At 41.8% G+C, this 19,991-nt stretch overlaps 2 protein-coding genes across 4 annotated transcripts in view; both read right to left on the minus strand.

The window, feature by feature from the left end:
• Positions 1-2,148, minus strand: part of Sec61a2 (SEC61 translocon subunit alpha 2) — a 28,725-nt gene extending 26,577 nt beyond the window's left edge. Inside the window, exon 1 of the mRNA XM_038333225.2 lies at positions 362-2,148. The gene's annotated coding sequence lies outside the window, so the exon portion shown is untranslated. The remainder of the gene's footprint in view (positions 1-361) is intronic.
• A 2,988-nt stretch (positions 2,149-5,136) lies between these two features.
• Positions 5,137-19,991, minus strand: part of Dhtkd1 (dehydrogenase E1 and transketolase domain containing 1) — a 45,294-nt gene continuing 30,439 nt past the window's right edge. For all 3 annotated transcript variants that reach the window (XM_038332497.1, XM_038332498.1, XM_042055191.1), the window contains exons 11-17: positions 17,815-17,965; positions 16,589-16,695; positions 11,395-11,559; positions 10,250-10,332; positions 9,735-9,904; positions 7,256-7,341; positions 5,137-6,098 (exon numbers count right to left, since the gene is read on the minus strand). In XM_038332497.1, the coding sequence (XP_038188425.1) occupies positions 5,994-6,098; positions 7,256-7,341; positions 9,735-9,904; positions 10,250-10,332; positions 11,395-11,559; positions 16,589-16,695; positions 17,815-17,965 (867 nt within the window). In that variant the 3' untranslated portion in view covers positions 5,137-5,993. The remainder of the gene's footprint in view (positions 6,099-7,255; positions 7,342-9,734; positions 9,905-10,249; positions 10,333-11,394; positions 11,560-16,588; positions 16,696-17,814; positions 17,966-19,991) is intronic.

Here is a 19,991-nt window from a genome sequence, read left to right on the forward strand (position 1 = left end):
TCTTTGACCCCTCTGGTGGTTCCTGCCTCTCTAATTTTTGCTTTCTTGGACAGCATGTGGTAAAAAAAAAATACACAAACACACACAGAGTGTTAGAAATCAGCGAGCCCTACATTTAATCCTCATGAATGCCTTTGGGCCATCAACCTAGATGGCTACTTTGACAAAATATGGATAACAGCAGCCACCTCATGGTATTAAATTGAGACACTAGACACAAGAAGGCCCTCATATTAATTTTCCTTACTCAAACTTTAAGCCACTCCCCTAAATCAAGTATCTGTTCTAAAGTCTGTTGCAACAAGTTGAGTCGCAGGTACACCCTATGCTCGGTCATCATCAAATCCAAAGATGCACTCACCTGTTCAGATCTATAGCCAAGAAGAAGAAAACAAGATAGCATCTGCAGTGGGGGCGGGGACTGTAGGAGTTGTCTTGCAGGGGCCTGCAAGGGTTTTCCCACTTCTTGTGGCCAGCTGGGAAAACTCAGGGGCTCTCTCACTCAGATTTGGCCACCAGTGCTTATTTAGTGACACATCCATTTGGTCTCCCAGTGTGTGTACTAGGACTCCTCACAACGTTGTAACTTAGCACCAAGAAATGCCACTGGAAAAGAGTCTCATTTTTTGCAGTGTGCAGAGGCAGCCAGGAAGGTCTGCTCAAGTTCTGAGAGAAGAGAGAAAAGGCAGCATGTCTAGGGGAGGGCGTGACAAAGCTGGAAGATTTTGAGTAACCTCCCATCCTTTGAACTCACCCTTATTTCATCCTACTTTGTCAGCCATTATTTTTCTCCCCCCCCCCCATCCCTACCTCTGTTCCTCCTCCCCCTTTTCTTGAGACAAGAATCTCTTGTACCCCAGGAATAGATTGATTCCACAGATTAACTTGAATAAAGCTTCCGCTATTCTTCGGTCTTTCTGGACTTCCTACATGCTACCCAGAACTTCGTTGACTGATACGCTCCCTACTCTATGTCTAACAGGAATATCGTTCTACCTTTAGTCTTCAAATTGTTTTAGCAATCTCTCGGGTTGGAGAGATGGCTCCGCAGTAAAGAGCACTGACTGCTCTTGCATAGGACTTGGGCTCGGTTCTGTGTTGGCTAGCTTTACATCAGCTTGACACTGGCTAGAGTCATTTGAGAAGAAAGCTCAAGTGAAAAAATGCATCTTTAAGATTAGCCTGAGGGCAAGCCTTTCCGGCATTTTCTACACTGATGAGTGAGTGATGTGGGAGGCCACAGCTCACAGGGTAGAGCCACAATTGGTCCTGGGTACTATAAGATAGCGGGCTGAGAAAACCATGAGAACGAAGCTATTGAGAAGCATTCCTCCTCAAAGAGACCAGAAAGACTTCATCCAGCAACTGATGGGAGCAGCTACAGAGTCAGACAGGCAAACGGTAGGCAGAGCGTGCGGAGTCCTGCAGGGGAGAAGGAAGGATTGGAGGAACTAGAGCAATCAGAGACATCAAGAGAACACAGCCCACAGAATCAAGTGACCTGGACTCATGGGGTCTCACAGAGATCAGAGAGCCTGCAAGGGGTCTGATCTAGGTTCTGTGTATATGCTATGTCTGAGTAGCTTGGTGTTCTTGTGGGACTCCTAACAGTATGGGCAGGGGTGGTCACTGACTCTTTTGCTGAATTATGAGACCCTTTTCCTCCTGCCAGGTTGTCTCCTCCAGCCTAGATGTGATAGTATGTGCCTGGTCTTAGAGCAGAATATTACGTCACGTTTGGTGGCTGACCCTAGAAGGCCTGCTCTTTTCTGAGATGAGACTGGAGGGAGGAAGGATCAGAGGGGAGAGAGGAGGTAGGGAGCAGAGAGTGAGGGGAAACTGTGGTCAAGATGGGATATATGAGAGCCCAAAAGCAAAACAAAACAAAACAAACAACAACAACAACAAAACAAAAAAATCCTCCAGGACTTCTGCTTCAGTTTCTGCCTCCAGGTTCCTCCAGGTTCAGTTCGGTTTTTGACTTCCTATAATGCTAGACTGCGATGTGGAACTGTAGGCTGAAATAAGCCCCTTTTCCCTCAAGTTGATTTTGGTCGTGGTGTTTTATCAGCTGTAAAAAGTTCCCAGGACCCACATGGTAGCTTATAGCCATCAATAACTCCAGTCCCAGGGTATCCAGTGCTTTCTTCTGACCCCTATAGTGACCTGCTATGCACATGATACACATACATACATGCAATGCATACACACAGGAAAGACAAACATACACATAAAATTAAAAAAAATTTTAAAAAAAGCCCCTCTTGCCAGGCATGGTGGCACACAGGAGGCGGAGGCAGATCAGACCAGCCTGAGCAACACATCCAGTTTCATGGCACCAAGGCTTATACAGGGAAGCACTGTCTTAAAAGGGGAAGAAAAAAACCTTTTTTAAAAAAATTCACACACTGCTAGTTTGTTAAGGACCAAAGCCTTCTAAAGCAAAATAAAAACAATGCTATATGTACAAGAACCCAGAAGAATATTTATGATGAAATATCTTTTCACTCTTAAATTGTTGTTTCTTATGTTTTAATGTTCATTCAATATATCTGGGTTCACATGAATAAGAGAAGATAGTGAACAATACTAAAAAATCAGTAAAAGTTTTCTAAATTAACAGGTCTTGTTATTTAGAGAAATTGGTAGGTTTTATGCTTCATTTTATCAGATGTAAACAAAAACATGATAGAGCCATTTAGAGGTTATTTGTACAGGGTGTGGTATATATTCTGTTGGTTTTGCCCAGATTTCCCTCAAAACAAGCTTATTTTATGTAAAATGGACTCTCTGGGAAACTGAGATAAAAATTAAACATGCAAGTACATTCAAGAGAAATTTACAAAAAGCTTTTGGACCTTCAAGACTAAAAAGCACTGATTCATAATCTGTGACTTCCTTCCTGGTCAACCCTCTTTTCCTTCCATTTTGTAAAAGAAATACTGTTTGTATCGCCATTTCAAGAACCTTAAAAATGGAGCTGGAGAATTAAAACTTAGCCTGCACATCTGGCTGCTGCTTACAGCTTTGTGCAGCTCTAGTTCCCAGCCTGCACATCTGGCTGCTGCTTGCAGCTATGTGCAGCTCTAGTTCCAGGGAATCTGGAACTGTGGCCTCTGCAGGCACCTGCACTTCCATTCTCTCTCTCTCTCTCTCTCTCTCTCTCTCTCTCTCTCTCTCTCTCTCTCTCTCTCTCTCTGTCTCTCTGTCTCTCTGTCTCTCTCTCTCTGTCTCTCTCTCTCTGTCTCTCTCTCTCTTTCTCTTCCTCTCTCTTTTTCTTTCCCTCCCTCCCTCTCTCTCTCTCCTCTCTCACATACATACACATAAATAAAACTACTCTTTTTTTTAAAGTACTAAAACTTCTAAGATAATATAGGCAAACTAGAAAAGTTAATTTCAGAATATATTCCAAAATAGGAAGAGGAAGTATATAGAAAATAGAGCAAAAATGATCCTTACAAGGTAGAAAATTTTATTTTACTAAGAATAATGCATCATTTCAAGCAAAATTGAAATTCTCCCATGATTGTTGATATTTTAATTTACAAACTACATAATTTAAGCACTATTCCTCAGTGAACAGTAAACAAGCATAATTATGGATAGCACATTTGAGAGACTAATGTCACATTTTTAAGAAGAATAAAATACAGTAGTGTATGTTTGATTTGAAATTCTTCAAATGGTCCCTTCTGAAAAACAATTCAAAATATGGTTGTTGTTGAGACAGAAGACACTTTTATGGCTCATACAGGTAAAATTATAACAAGGAACAGTAAACTTGTGAGGTACATTGTTATGAAGAAACTCAGAAAGAGCAAAACAATTTTTTTACTTTTCTTCCTTTTTTGGGTGGGGGTTCAGGACTGAGTTTCTCTGTGTAGCTCTGGATGTGCTGGAACTTAATCTACAGAACAGGCTGGCCTTGAACTCAAGAGATCTGCCTGCCTCTGCCTCCTGAGTACTGGGATTAAAGGTATTCACCACAACTATCCCGTTATGACAAAAATATTTTAAACATATTAACTTCCATTTTATTTTATAATTAGAGTTTTAAAATCTTTTAAGAAACCAAGAGATCTGAGAATAAAGATACATTATGCTTTTTTTACCTAAATATACATTATTATTCTTATCCAACAGGCCTTTTAAATTTTACTGATTTATATAAGTAATACTAAGCCAGAAGATTTATAAGGCTTGATACAAGAAATAAGGACTGAGGAATACAGAGAGAAAAGGGAGGTAAAGGCTCAGTGGTGGAGCCTAGTAAGCACAAGGCTCTAGAACTGATACCCAGAACCAGAGAAAAGAAAAAAAGAAGGTAAATAAGAACAAACAAATGAACAAAAGAAAGAGAGAGAAAGAAGGAGGGATGGAAAGAAGGAAGGAAGGAAGGAAGGAAGGAAGGAAGGAAGGAAGGAAGGAAGGAAGGAAGGAAAGAAGGAAGGAAGGAAGAGGGGGTAGGAAGTCACAGGAAAAAAAGAGAAGCAAATATTACAGAAATGTTAAATAAGTACACTAAAGAATGGTTTTAAAATGTAAATTGTATTCTGGCATGGTGGTGTTCACCTTTAATTCCAGCACTCAGGGAGCAAAGGCAGAGAGATCCGAGTTCCAGGCCAGTGAGAACTACATAGTGAGACCCTATCTCAAAAACAAAAAGTTGTACAATACAAATCTATTACTAATCTAGAATTGCCTATTCAGTAATGATTTAAGACACGGCCCATTGATGGTAAAAGAGAACAGGGAATAGATGCATTCCAGCCTTTCATATGCCCCCATCATCTTTTAGATCATAAACAGTATCATAAAGCAAAATGGTACATGGCAGATGCTCCTCGGAACCAGTTCAAATGAAACCACATAGCTATTGTTTCAATTTGGTTCCAATATTAGTTTTAACTCCAAGCAGAGTGGGTCATTTGGTGAGCTCTAAGGAGCCCCAAGGACCTGGCTTTGGGAAGGTAGCTAAAAAATTAATGTCCTTTACAGCACAAACATACATCATAGTGATACCTGGAACTTTTAGAGACAAAAGTGATTAGCCTGATACTGAAATCCACTCATCAGACACCAAAGATAGTTTAAAAGTTAGAAATGTCAAAGCAATATAATGGGGGAAGGGGAACGTAATGGTAAAATAAAGCACAAGCCAGTTTTAATACAGCTAACACTTCATAATTTAAAAATCATTAGGGGCCAGGACTGCAGCTCAGTTGGTAGAGTGCTCCCTACCATTCACGAAGACCCAGATTTGATCCTCATCACCGGTATTAACTAGGATGACCCACAAGTGAGGAGTCCCAGCACTCAGGAAGTAGAGGCAGAAAGAATTCAGTCAGTCATCCTCTGCTACACAGTGACAGCGCTATACAGTGCTGCGCAACAGGAAACTGTCTCAGCACAGTGCTAGAAGATCGCACAATCAGAAAGTTGTATTTAACAGAATTTACTTTTCAGGATAATGGATAAAAACCTGAAAGAACACAAATCCGGAATGGTCTGATTCTACTGGTATTGGGTGGAACATTTCGTAGAGTGGTTCACAGATGTCTTAAAACAAAAATATTGCCGTTCAGAGGACTTTAAAAAGGGGGAAATTAAGGTAAGTCATGTGCACTAAACAATTAACTGATAGTGTTGGGGCTGCCTATACACTGCCTATATTATATACAGCCCCATATTTTAGCCAAAGAACTTTCCTTGCTCATTTATGGTCAGTTACAGTGGAGTCTCCTCCTTTTCCAGTTCATTCATATCTAACCAAAGCACGGCAAACACTATTGTCCTGCGAAGGATAATAATCTACCATCTCTTTCATTACTTCTAAAATCAGTTTCCCCACTTATCCACTTATTCCAGAGTCATTTGTCCAAATCACTCCACGGGCTTCCATGCTAGCCAGGGGAAAGGAGAAAGGGTGGAAGAAGCAGGTTCACCTTTACAGCACTTTGCTTAAAAGGCAATCCTGTTTTTCTCAAAGCACATTATGAAGCAAAGGTCTTGGTAAGGACATCTTCGTGTTGTTGCTGGTGCACAGTGCCAATTCCTACTGCAGGGGCTGGCAAAGGGGGCCGGCTTACAAGACGGAGCTGTCATGGGCGCAAAGAAGAAACCAAATTACATTCTGAGTGCACTGAAGTTCTGTTCAGTTCCACCAAAAAGTTCTATATATTCTCCGTTAGCTTGTTCAAGGTAAGAAGAAACATTGAACTACAGAGGACAGATTAGAATAAAATATCTACCCCTGAATTCCAAGCATGATAAGGTGAAAAAAACAACTATCTTTTGATCTTAGCTATAGTTTCTTTAATTAGATGTATTTCACGTAAAAATTACCTTATTGTAGCAAACTCATACTAAATGAGGGAACTACATTCTACTGCATACAGAATAAAAAGATAAACAGAAGTACAACTATTCTTATTGTCTCTCCTTTCCTGAGAAAGATAACGATGTACAGTCTAACAGCATTATAAACATGACTGGAATAAGTGCTAACTGGGTATCTCTGGCACAAAACTGAAAAAAAAAAATTCATCAACATCTTTCTCTGGCACTTGGACAAGATATGATGAGGAAATAGTAAGAAAAGTAACGACATACAAAGTTCATCATTTTTCTGGGATACAAGCACACTTTTAGCATAATATTACAGGTTGAGCATCCTCAAACCAAATTCTCCAGATAGTTATTAAAAGGTCTTGGGTTTTGAAGCATTTCAAATTTTGGATTTTTTTAAGGCTTCTCAGCCTAGGAAGTGTACATAAATACTCTGAAATCTGAAAACCTCACATATCTGAAACACTTCTGGTTCTGACCATTCTGGATAAGGGATACTCACCCCTGTAATCTGAACACATAGACAGCTCCATAAAGTCAACATTTTCCTCCAAAGGAATAATCTAAAACTAGATTTCCCTTTTTATTTCCTCTTCCTCTTGCATGTATCAGGATCTATGTTGCCTGAGCTGATGTCAAACTCATAAACTCAAGTGACCCCAACCTCCTAATATAGGCATGCACCACCATGACCAGTTGAAATTTCACTTTATCGTTAAACAAATGAGGAAGCTGAGAATAAAACCCTTATGTTGTTACTCCAAGAGAAACAAGAGAGGGGGGGGGAGAGGGAGGGAGGGAGGGAGGGAGGGAGGGAGAGAGAGAGAGAGACAGAGAGAGAGAGAGAGAGAGAGAGAGAGAGAGAGAGAGAATAGGAACGAATATAAATTTAAGAATGGACACTCACCTTGCAGGCCAGCTGTTTTTCAAACCTTGGAGAAACAAAAAACCATGGACCCATGTTCTGAGGCTCCTCCTGACTCCAAATGATATCTACACAAAGAAAAAAATTACTTCAACACCTCATATATAACTTACATACCAAGAAGTGGAGTAGAGGAAGGGATGGATGGAACATATATAAATTTTCAACTTCAATTAAATGCTTTTCCAACATGTTAGCATCTTAAATTTTTTATTAGGTATGTGTATGTATGCATGTCCGTATAAATGTGTGCCATGTGCACAGGTGCCCATTGAGGACAGAAGAGGACACTGGATCCCTTGAAGCTGGAGTTACAGGTGGTTGTGAGCCACCAGTGTGGATACTGGAAAGGGTTAACACCTGAACCATCTCTCTAGCTCCTAATGTTATATCTTCCTTCCTTCCTTCCTTCTTTTCTTCCTTCCTTCCTCCCTTCCTTTCTCTTTCTTTTTTCCTTTCTAGCAAGTACATAGTTATGTGTTCACCAAAAGAAAATCATGATCCAAAATAGTTCTTTCATCCTGATTGTTTGCAGTTAGTATGCTTCTGAGCCCCAAATGTTAGCAAGAATCAGCCTTTTGTCTACCACGAAGTTTCACCTTACCAAAATGCCATATAAATGGAGTCAGTCATACAGTGTGTAGCCTTTTGGGTATGATGTGAATTGTCAAAATTCAGTTGTGATTTATCCAAGTTCTTGTGAATAGCAACAGTTCATTCCTGGAGGTTCAGAGCTAGCCTGGTTGCCTTTAGCATCCTTGAGGCCCTGCATAGCAAACAGTACCTCCTTCCTATTTATTGAGTATGATACTACACACATTTCTTGCTACAGGGGAACTGTGTTTATTCATTGCCTAGGTGAAGAACATTTGATTATTCCTAGCTTGAGGCAATTAAAAATAAAGCTACTAAAAACAAAAAAACAAATACAGCTGCTAAAAATACCTGTATGCAGATTTTCCTGTGAACCTGTTTTCATTTTCTGGGTAAACCAGTAGTGGGCATTCTGGGTTACAAGGTAAAGTGGGGTTTATGTAGCAAGAAACCATCTTCCAGAGTGGTTGCAATCACTTGCAATCCCAGCAGTGGTGAGAGAGGGTTCCACTTGCTTTGCTTTGCATGCTCGGTTTATTGGGGAGGAGTTGTTTTGTTTTACACCTTAAATATTTTGGGGGTAGGGGTGTTTGGCCTGCATGTATTTCTGTGCACCACATATGTGCCTGGAGCCCTCAGAGGCCAAGAGAAAATGTCAGATCCCTTGAAACTAGAGTTACAGTTAGTCATTAAGCACTACTCAGCACCAGTGCTGAGAACTGAGCCAGATAACTCTGGAAGAGCATCCAGTGCTCTTAACCACCGAGCCATCTCTCCAGCCCTTACGCCAAATTTTTTATGACAAAACTGAAATCTTTCTATATAACCAAGCTCATAGAGGTTTTCTCCTAATAGTACTCCTAACAGGTACATTTGGGTCTGTATTCACTTAATTTCTACCAGGTGCATACAGATATCAAATTTTCCAATCCTAAGTACTGAAAGTGCTTTATCATTTACAATTACATTGCAATTATCACATATGATGGGACAGCACTAATGACCCACAAATTTTCAAGAAATTATGTTTAGATGATAGTGGAACACCAAGAGAAACATGAGATTTTACTTTCTAGTGCCTTTCACTTCCCCCACCTCTTTCCATCTGAAATGGTGTGAACAGGTTTCCCTAACAGGAACAAGTGTTGTGGAATATTAGTTGAAGATGTGTTGCATTCATTTATGCTGTGGAACATTTGTTTAATGATGCAAAAGTGTGTTGTGTTCTTTTATGTTGCATTTGTTTAACTCTGTGAAGTTATATTACTTTACCTGACTAAAATACCTGATTGGTCTAATAAAGAGGTGAACAGCCAATAGCTAGGCAGGAGAAAGGATAGGCAGAGCTGGCAGAAGGAGAAAATAAATAGGAGGAGAAATCTGGGAAGAGAGATTGGGAAGCAAAAGGAGAGGGAGAGGAGGACATCAGGGGCCAGCCACTCAGTTACACAGCAAGCCACAGAGTAATAAGAAAGGTATATAAAATAGAGAAAGATAAAAGCACCAAGGCAAAAGGTAGATATAAAACTTAAGAAAAATTGACTAGGCTGGGCATTCACAAGTAAGAATAAGTCTCCATGTAATTTATTTGGGAACACGGTGGTAGGACCCCAAATAGCAAAGAGTAAGGAAAACAACCAACTACAAAAAAAGGTGATGCACGCCTTTTTAATCCCAGCACTCAAGAGGCAGAGACAGGTGGATCTCTGTGAGTTTGAGGCCAGCCTGGCCTAGAGAGCAAGTTCCAAGACGAATTCCAAAGCTACAGAGAAACCCTGCCTTGAAAAAAAAAAAGAAAAAGGAAGGAAGGAAGGAAGGAAGGAAGGAAGGAAGGAAGGAAGGAAGGAAGGAAGGAAAAAGCCTTTACCTTTAACACGTTTGTATTTGCTCATCTCTTGTTGTAATGAATCCAGCGGGAAAGGGCAGAGTTCCTCTATTCGAATGATGGCAAAGTCATGCTTCTTGGCCCCCAAAGATTCTCTTTGCTTCAGAAGGGCATAAAAATGTTTACCACAGCAAAATATGAGGGTTTTAACGCTGTTGGGGAGAAAGCAGGTATCAGGGTGGAGCAAAACATCCTTAAGAATTGTGTCAGAAGAGAGAAGAAACTAGATTTCAATGTGTTCCAATAAAGCTGCTTGGGGCTCTGCTGCTGGGTTCAGTCACCTGCAACTCTCTGTGACAGCTGTCCCCAGAATTCACTCTTTCATACACACTCCCCTTAAAACACAGCTATAAAGGGGCTGAGATGTAGCTCAGCAGTATTAAGCATGGTAAGGCAGTGTATTCAGTCACACACACAATTTATAATAGGATATAAGAAATTTTGTTCACTTATTAAAACCCCTGCCCAAAGTAGGAAACAGAGAAACACCAAATTACTTTTTTGGATCTACTGATGAATCGCCAATGACAGGTTTGAATGCTGTTCCTGGGGCCATTTCCTGGAGATCTGATACAGCTGCCTGAGGAGAGAAACAGCCATACCCACGTGAACAACAGAGCACTGTAGCTGCGGCTGCGAGCAGATCTTAGAGGAACAGCCATACCCACGTGAACAACGGAGCACTGTAGCTGCGGCTGCGAGCAGATCTTAGAGGAACAGCCATACCCACGTGAACAACGGAGCACTGTAGCTGCGGCTGCGAGCAGATCTTAGAGGAACAGTTCTAGAACTCTGGCACAGAACCGCACTCAAGCACGCTCACGAACACAGTGTTCTCCAGGGTACAGTTCTGTGTGCGCCAAACTGAATGGTAAGAGCTTGCCTTGTCTGTACCATATGACCGCTTTGTCTTTTTATTTTGTTGTCTGAGACAGACTCTCACTATGCAGCTCATAATGGCCTGGAGCTCACTATGAAGACCAGGTTGACCTTGAACTCAGAGATTCTCCTGCCTCTGCTTCTGCACCCAGAAGAAGCTGACCATTGTAGTAATTTACACTTTGACTTGGCTTAAGGCTTCTGTTTCAAAATATCTGTATTAGAAGAGCCCTTCCACAAACAACAACAACACACATATGTGTGTGTATACACACACACACACCAAAAAAGCAAAACAAAAAACCAACCTGTCCTAAAGGGATTGTAAGCTGCCAAAGGAGAAAGATGCCAGAAACTTACCTGGTAAGACACAGCCTCATGGCAATACACAGATTAACAGAAATGAGTTAATTCAAGATGTAAGAGCTAACTAGAAATACAACAAAGCTATTGGCCAAACAGTGTTGTGATTAATATAGTGTTTGTGTGATTATTCAGGTCTAGGTGACCAGGAAACAAACAAGCAGTCTCCGCTTACACCAGCACCCACACAGACTGGCTCAAAACCACCTTTAAGTCCAACACTTCTTCTAGCCTCTGAGGGCTCTTACACACACATAGCATGCACGCACACACACATACACACACAGGGCAAATAAAACTTAACAAAAAATAAATACAATTAAATACAGAACATAGAGAAAATAGAATATAAAAAAGTAACGAAAGGAAAAGGCCTTACGAGATAGCTCTTTCTACTTACAGGGTACCTGAGTAACACTTTGGGAGAAGCAACAATGAGAGGTTTTCTGAAATTCCGGATCATTTGTCTTCTAAGCAAGTGGAAATACTGAGCGGGCGTAGTTGGGTGTACCACAAACATGTTCACAGTGTCGCTGTCCACCCCTTCTTCCACACTATCGCACATCTAGGGGAGCAATGGAAAGAGAACACAGGCATGCTGGGATCATCTGCCTTAGTCCCAACACAGCCCAAGGCTAAAGGAAAGCACACAGATTCTCAGCTAATAAAGATATTTCTCTCCATTGTGTATCAGAAAAGTATTAGAAGGCATTTTCCCTGACCTATAACGTATTAACTAAAGAAGAGACAGAGGGTTGTCTCTATCCACTCATTTCTAACAAAGTTACTTTCAGACAAGGCTGTTTGAAAAAGGCACCTGGGAAAGAATTTTTTAAAAACATATCCTTTCTCTTGAGCAGCCAGTACCCACACATAGATGTGGAAGATAGAGGCAAAAGAGTCAGATGTCCACAGTCACCCTCTGCAACAACTGAATTTGAGACTAGCCCAAGCTACATGAAAACCTGTCTCAAAAAACAAATAATAAAGGATTCTCTATCCTTCGCTGTTATGCTCCTATCCTCCCCCCACCCCCCGTAGAAAGTTAAGAGCAATAGTCATTTGGCACACTTATTCTCTGGGGTGTCTTACTTTCTTCTGAGTGCCTCTCCCCTTTTCTTAATATCTTCATTTAATCTTATATTAAAATATCTTTATGCCAGGTGTTGGTGGTACATGCCTTTAATCCCAGCACTCGAAAAGCAGAGGCAGACAGATCTCTGTAAATCTGGGGCCAGTCTGGTCTACAGAACTAGTTTCAAGACAGACAGCACTACACAGAGAAACCCTGTCTCAAAAACAAAACAAAAAAAAAATCTTTCTGTCCCCCACAAATCTTCTAGTTATCATCATATTAAGACGGTAAGAGGGAGCACTAACATAATTTCACACTTTTGGTGAAATAAAATCTTAGTGTGCACATTTCAGGACAAAAGAACAAACAAATGCAGATTGAGCCAGGTGTGGTGAAATCCCAGAAATTGGAAGAAGAGAGTCTGAAAGGTTGGGAGTTCAAGGTCAGCCTTGGCTACAAGAGACTGTCTCAAAAAAAATTTAAGATGTATGTCAAAAGGTTGAGAGCAAAAGAATAATCTCAGAAGATCCTGCTGGCCCCAATCCTAATATGGAAGCAGTGTGGGTATGGAAATAGGATTGAAAAAAAAATTAGGGAGGATGACACAGTCTCACATATCCCAGAAGAAAGGCGGTAAGGAGAATCCTGGGAAGGTCAAAGGCATAGTCTTCTCTAGTAAGAAGCTCCTACAGAAGCCTAATGGGAGTGGCATCCATCTCCCATAGGGAGGAGATATTAGTGGGCAATTACTGAACCTCAGAAAAACACCCAGATCAAAGAGTTCTTTCCCAGTTACATCCCCAGGACCCAAACTCTGGAGCCTATCCTCAACTACTGTTGTAAGAGAATATATTGTATCCACTGTGTAGGATATATAAATATTTATTCATTCTTGATTGGAAAACACAGAAGGTCTTTGAAGAGGCCTAAGTGACCAAAGACAAGATGAAACGAAACAGCATAGGGAAAACATAAATGCCATGTAGCCAAATAACTTTATGAAGGAGGAAGGGAAAAAAGAAAATAAAGGATAACAGTGGGCTAAGGACAGAGTTTGAGGGTTTTTTGTTGCCGTTTTTAGGGAGGATGACACAGTCTCACATAGCTCAGGCTGCCTCAAAATCACTAATAGCTGAGGATGGCCTTGAATGTTGGACTCTCCTGCTTCCACCTCCCAAGTGCTGGGATTACAGGCATGTGTCAAGTAACCATGCCTGATTATGAATAACACATGGACTGAACCCAGGGCGTCAGTGCATGACAGGTAAGCACTCTACCTACTGAGCCCAGGACAGACAGTTTTAAAGAGAACAAAGTCAGACAATAATGAAGAGCATAAAACTAAGAACACAAACTAAGAACTCTACTCAAACTGCTGAGGTTTAAGTAAACAAGAAGTACCAAGAACAAGAAGTGGCAAGGTGCCTTGGTGATTCAGAGCATTTGCTCCTCCTACAGAGGACCCTGGGCTCAGTTTCCAGCACATACATGACAGCTATCAACTATCTATAACTCCATTTCAGGGAATCTGTTGCCCTCATCTGGCTTCCATGACACTAAGCATGCACATAGTGCACGTACATATATGCAAGCAAATACTCATATACATAAAATTAAATTAAAAAAACCTTGAAGCTGGAGAGATGGCTAGGAGGTTAAGAGCACTGGCTGCTCTTTGAGAGGTCCTGAGTCTAATTCCCAGCAACCACATGGTGACTCACAACCATCTATAATGAGACCTGGTTCCCTATTCTGGTGTGCAGGTGGAACACTGTATACATAATAAATAAATAAATCTTAAAAAAAGAAATGTCAAGAACAGACAGGGCTGAAAATATAAATGACACAGAGAGATTGGCATAAAGACAATGAAAACAGAAAGCAGAAGAAATAGCAGGCATTTACATGAACAGCAAAGACTCTTCTTTTTTTAATTATTATTTCTGGTTTATCGAGCAGGGTTTCTCTGTAGCTTTGCAGCCTGTCCTGAAACTAGCTCTTGTAGACCAGGCTGGCCCCGAACTCACAGAGATCCACCTGTCTCTACCTCCCAAGTGCTGGGATTAAAGGCACCACCACCGCCCAGCCAAAGACTCTTCTAACTTATTTATAGATGTGAATCTTTTCATACAGCTAAAAATAAAATTAATAAAATAAACAAAAGACTTGAGATAACCACTGTGGCAGTAGATGAAATCATGGCAATAAAGAGAAACAGCAAAAACCCACAAGTGTCAATTTGTTTGTTTTTCAGAGTGGCCCTGGCTGTCCTATCTGTAGACCCTGGCTAGCTTCTAATTTGATACTATGGGCCTGTAGGCTGAAGATGGATGCCCCAATGGTACAGAGGAACTTTGGGTGACTGTCCAGGTAGCGAGATGTCTCAGTCATTTCTAGAGTTTTGGAAGTTGCTTACTTCTTGTTCACCTAGGTAATATTGTGTCCTTCTGGAGTCTTTGATGGAGTTGAAGAATGCCTATCTGACTGAAATACATCTCTATATATCTAGAAGATCTAACATGACTACAAGCCTAACTATTATCGATGATTATCCATTAACAACTTATATTTCCTAATTATATATTACATTTTAAAATGAGCCACACAATCACAATATCTTAATCAAGAGCAGAAATACATATACATATAACAAAATTGACCTTAAAATCCATACCAATGCAAATTATTCATATCTATATCACTCTCACACATTGGGAGTATAGGTATGTTCAACCATTCCTGGTGAAGTCCAGGTTACTTAGGAACAACATACATTTATTTCTCACATTTATGGAGGCTGAAAAGTCCAAGATCAAGGAGTAAATTTGGTGTTTGATCAGGGCCCATTCCCTGACTCATACATGGTGTCTTCTCACATGTTCTTACATGGTGTGAAGAGCAAGTATGCAGCTAGAAGGCTCCTTAGTACATTCCCAGCCCTAAGAGCTCTACGTTTAGGACTTTATCACTCATCACAGGCTTCACAACCTAACTTCATCACCTGGCTTTGGATGAGGGTATAATTCAATGAATGAATTTTGGGAAAGCACATACAGATTGTGGCACAAGATAATATTCTTGATATAATCAACAGGATTTTCTCCATAAACTCCATTTTGTGCATCCCCCTTTCTGGTCACCATTTTCTATCTTTCTAGCTCACTCTTTTGTTGTCCTTGTTTCTCTCTCTCTCTCTCTCTCTCTCTCTCTCTCTCTCTCTCTCTCTCTCTCTCTCTCTCTCTCTGTGTGTGTGTGTGTGTGTGTACACGTGTAGTACATATGCATTCATGTGCATGTGAAGGCCAGAGGTCAACATTATGTGATCTCCTAAGTCACTTTCCACTTTATTTTTTGGAACAGAGTTTCTCACTGTACCTGGATCTCACACTTGGGCTGGAGTAGCTGGCCAGTGACCTCCAGGGCTCCACCAGTCTCTACCTCCCCAGCACTGGGATTCCTGCTGTGCCTCTCCCTCTCCCTAGACCCCCAGTCATGTGGCTAGTGCTAGGAATGGAACTCAGGGCCACTCACATGTTAGGTAAGTACTCTATCACTGCGCTACAGCTCCAGCCTGAAATCAATCATCCTGTGCCTGTGAATATGTGTGTACTCATGCGGGTGAACATGTGTGCATGGATGTGTATACATGTGTTTGTGTGTAAGCATTTAGGACTGAAGTAAATCCTAGAGGATCTTTGCTCAAGTGGCACCCACCTTGTTTTCTCAAACAAGGTTTCACTTGGCCTGCAGCATCCTGATTGGGCTAGACTGGCTGGCAGTGAGCACCAAGGGTCCTCCAATCTCCTGCCTTGCCAACTCTGTTAGTACAAACCTGGCTTTCACTGGGCAGGACTGTGGTAGGGCACACCTTTAATCCCAGCACTTCGGTGGTAGAGGCAGGAGGATCTCTGTGAGTTCGAGACCAGCATGGTCTACAAAACGAGTTCTAGGATAGCCAGGGCTACACAGAGAAATCCTGTCTCAAAAAAAAACAAAAAACAAAAAACAAAAAAAGAAAAGAAAGAAAGAAAGCCAAGGTCCCGCCCCCAAACCTGCCTTTTAAATATGGATTCTGGAGATCAAATTCAGGTCCTTGTGCTAAGGCAACAAGTATTTTACTAAGCTATTTCTCTAACCTGTCTCCTATCCCCATTTTTAAATTTTATTTTATTTTATTTTATTTTGACTGTATCTTCCCATATGCCCCCATGCTAGTCTAAAACTGAAGGAAATCATTCTTCCTCAGTCTCCTAGGAGCTCAAATAACAGGCACGCACAATCATGCTTGACTCCAGAAACCCTTCTATTTCTTTTATTTTCCAGAAACTGTGGTATTATTTAGAAGCTGAGACATTGCACCCCAAGGAACAGTCACACTGCACTGAGTTGGTGTCACCCAGCTACAGTATCTTGCAGTTGAAGTGCCCGTGAAGCTAGCTACAGGAGGTAGTGTATGGAATGGGGAAGAACCTAGGACACAGGAAAACATTTTTTTAGAATCCAGTGGCATTTTACATACCTGCAAGAACCGCTCTATTCGGCAAGATGAGTGGTCAGGTCCAGCCCCATCATAGCCATGTGGAAGGAGGATGACAATGCCACTCTGCAGGAGCCACTTGGCCTCTCCTGAAAACACAAGATAGAGATTTCTCTAAGAAGCAGAACAAAAATAACCTGACATGACTTGGGGAATGGAACAAAACGCTAGTGTGGTTCCCGAGCCTCCAAATCACTTTCATTATCTCATCTAGCACCGATTACTATACTTGGATGGAAATGCCCATCCGAGTGTGTGAAACCCTGCGCTAGCAGATGCTTTGGGCTCTAGTGACTAGAAGACCAATTCAGTGGTACCAGTGTCTCAGGCAACATGAGGCACTCTGATTTCATTATGTAACGACTGTTAGCAAAGACAAGCAGCTCCTGCCATGCTCAGCACAACGAACAACACTGGTCACTATCCTCAAACAGAGAGCAGTAGACATTCGACAACAGTCCCTGGGAGCAGGGAAGACAGCTCAGTTGGCAAATACGAGGACCTGAGTTCAATCCCCAGCATTCACATAAAAAGCCAGGCATGGTGCACACTCGTAACCCTGATGCTAGCGAAGCAGAGAGAGGGATCCCTGAAGCTTGTTGGCCAGTCAGCTTAGCCTGACTGGTGAGTTCCAGATCCCAGAGAGAGACTCTGTCTCAAAAACCAAGGTAGACAGCTCCTGAAAAATAACTCCTGAGGTTGACCCCGACCTCCATATGCAACTACATACATATGCAACTACATACATATGCATGTACACCTAGCACACACACGAACACACGCATGAACACACACACACGAATAGTTTCTGGACAAGTCAAAATCCAGATTCCTCATGCATTCTTCTTTCTTCTAACACATTTCAGATTTTCAAGCGAATCATCAGTCTCAACCATAAAGTGCCACTATGTCACCTCAGAATGCTGGCTAATTATGCTGCTCAACACTCCAAGAGCGGGTGCAGAACCACATAGCCTAGGAGCTGCCTGCAGCTAGACGCAGTCCTTGGGATTGGGGGACAATGACAAGCTGACAGAAAGACAAGATACTCTTCCCAGAAGCTCACTATACCTCCAGAAGGCTGCCACATGCCTGTAGATAACAGGGAAATCCCCAAACTCTCTGGAGATGGTATGGTACAGAGAGTCCCGTTTACTTATGATATGAGACTGGACCCACCCACCCCCCAGCCACTCACTAACACCAACCTCCAGAGATGAATGCATCAAAGATGATCTGGGCTCCATTGAAGAAATCACCAAACTGAGCTTCCCAGAGGGGCAGCAACTTTGGGCTCTCAATGCTCATTCCATATTCAAACCCCAGGACAGCCTCTTCTGACAGTGGGCTGTTGCTAACCTAAGAGCGAGGAAGAGAATCAGACACTGATGTGCCCGAGACATCTGGGAGAAGCCAGCAAAAGCAAAGCACCACAAGGACACAAACCTCTCGAGAGGAGCGTGGAAGGGAGCACGGCTCTCGCTCATCACCTCATCTCTTTGCAAAAGGAGACCTACTGCTCAGTGTCACTGGCACATTTGGAGAAATTCAGGACAAAGAGAGGAAAAGAGAAGACACTGGAACACAGCCATTCAAGAATTTCTTCAGGAATAAGTAGTACAGGGCTAGGAAATGGTACAGTGGTAGAGTAATTGCATAGCATTCACAAGGTCCTGGGTTCAATCCCTACCTCCACCACTGAAAAAAATGGGAAAGAGGAGGGGAAGGGAGCTACTTGGGGGGACAGCAAGATGGCTGAGAAGGTATCACTAAGCCTCAGAACCTGAGTTCAATCCCTGGAACCCAGAAGATAAGAGAACAGACTCCTGAAAGTTGTCCTCTCATGCCCCCTTCCCTCCCCACAAAAATGTAGTAAACAAAAATTTAGAGATTAAGCAATTCTTCTCATATGATACACATTTAACCAGAAATAAAACTGCCACATTTTTCAAAGATATCATAAAACAAAGATGGAAAAGTTATAGTATGAAGGTCTACCTTTGGTTAGACTATTGCTGTAACATCCGATTTGTAGAGATCAAAAGAGTCATCGTGGTAAGATTGGCAAAGCAGGAACTATATCATCTTTGAGGAGTGGAAAGAGGCACCCTGCTGAGAGTTAATGTAGCAAGATTCTAGAGTGCACTTGAGAAAGATGGGGGGGGTGGAAATGTCACTGGCTGTGCTGAGTGATGCAGGAGGATGTCTTCGATCGAAGAAAACACAGATTGTGGGTGTCACGTTGGCAGCTTGCTCTCAAAAGGTTTAGGAAGGGAAAAAATTCTTTTATATAAACAATTTAAAATATAATTCTGTATTTGTTTCAGAATGTTTTTTGAGATAAGGTCTCACTCTACAGCCCAAGATGGTCTTGAATCTGCTAAGTAGCTGGCCTCAAGCTCATGGGGATCCTCGTGTTTTACCTTCTAGACTCCTAGGATCATCGGCACGAGCCACCCACCATACTCATCTTGTTCCAACTTCTCTTTGTTCCAATTTTTTAATGTTACATTTCCATTGAATTTTTTTTGGCAATGAAAAGCAATGAAGTTCTGACATACATGACAGCATACATAGGCCTTGAAAATACTAATAATATGTCAAATTAATGTCATATAAGGGAATATATCAGCCTATGTGTAGTAGGAGTGGGCTGCATCCCGCTGCCCAGCTAGCTTAACCCCCGAAATAACTACACAGAAATTGTATTAATTAAATTACTGCCTGGCCCATTATCTCTAGCCTCTTATTGGCTAACTCTCACATATTAGTTTAACCCATCTCCATTAATGTGTATCGCCACTTGACTGTGGCTTACCGGCATGAGTCTAACCAGCGTCCGTATCGGGCAGGAGAACCATGGTGTCTGCCTGCCTGTCCTTTCCAGCATTCAGTTCTGTCTTCCCCGCCTACCTGAGTTCTGCCCTATCGACTAGGCCGAGGCAGTTTCTTTAATAACCAATGAAAACAACACAAGTACAGAAGGACCTCCTACACCACGTATATATATGAGCTTCCTGAGACAGACAAATTTATTAAAACAGTCGATTGACTAACAGCTCCCAGCAATTAGAGGGAGGATGGAACGGGAGATAGGTGCTGAGTTAACAGCTTTTCCTTTGAGGAGACGAAAGTCTTCTGAAAGCAAACAGTGGCGATGCAAACAGGGGTGATAATCTCAGTGCGGAACTATACATGCTCGAAGGTCAGATTCTGAGTTGTATTTAAACAAAACCTTTAACTCCAGAGGGCTTGGGAGATAGCTCAGTCAGGAGAGTTAGCATGCACAAGGACCTGAGTTATCCCTGTTTTGTTTTGTTTTTAAAAAAAACAAAAAAACTAGGTGTGACGGCACAAGTTTGCCATCCTAGAGCTGAGGTGTTAG

This window comes from Arvicola amphibius, chromosome 6 (assembly GCF_903992535.2).
Source record: "Arvicola amphibius chromosome 6, mArvAmp1.2, whole genome shotgun sequence".
In the NCBI taxonomy this organism is placed as follows: Eukaryota; Metazoa; Chordata; class Mammalia; order Rodentia; family Cricetidae; genus Arvicola; species Arvicola amphibius.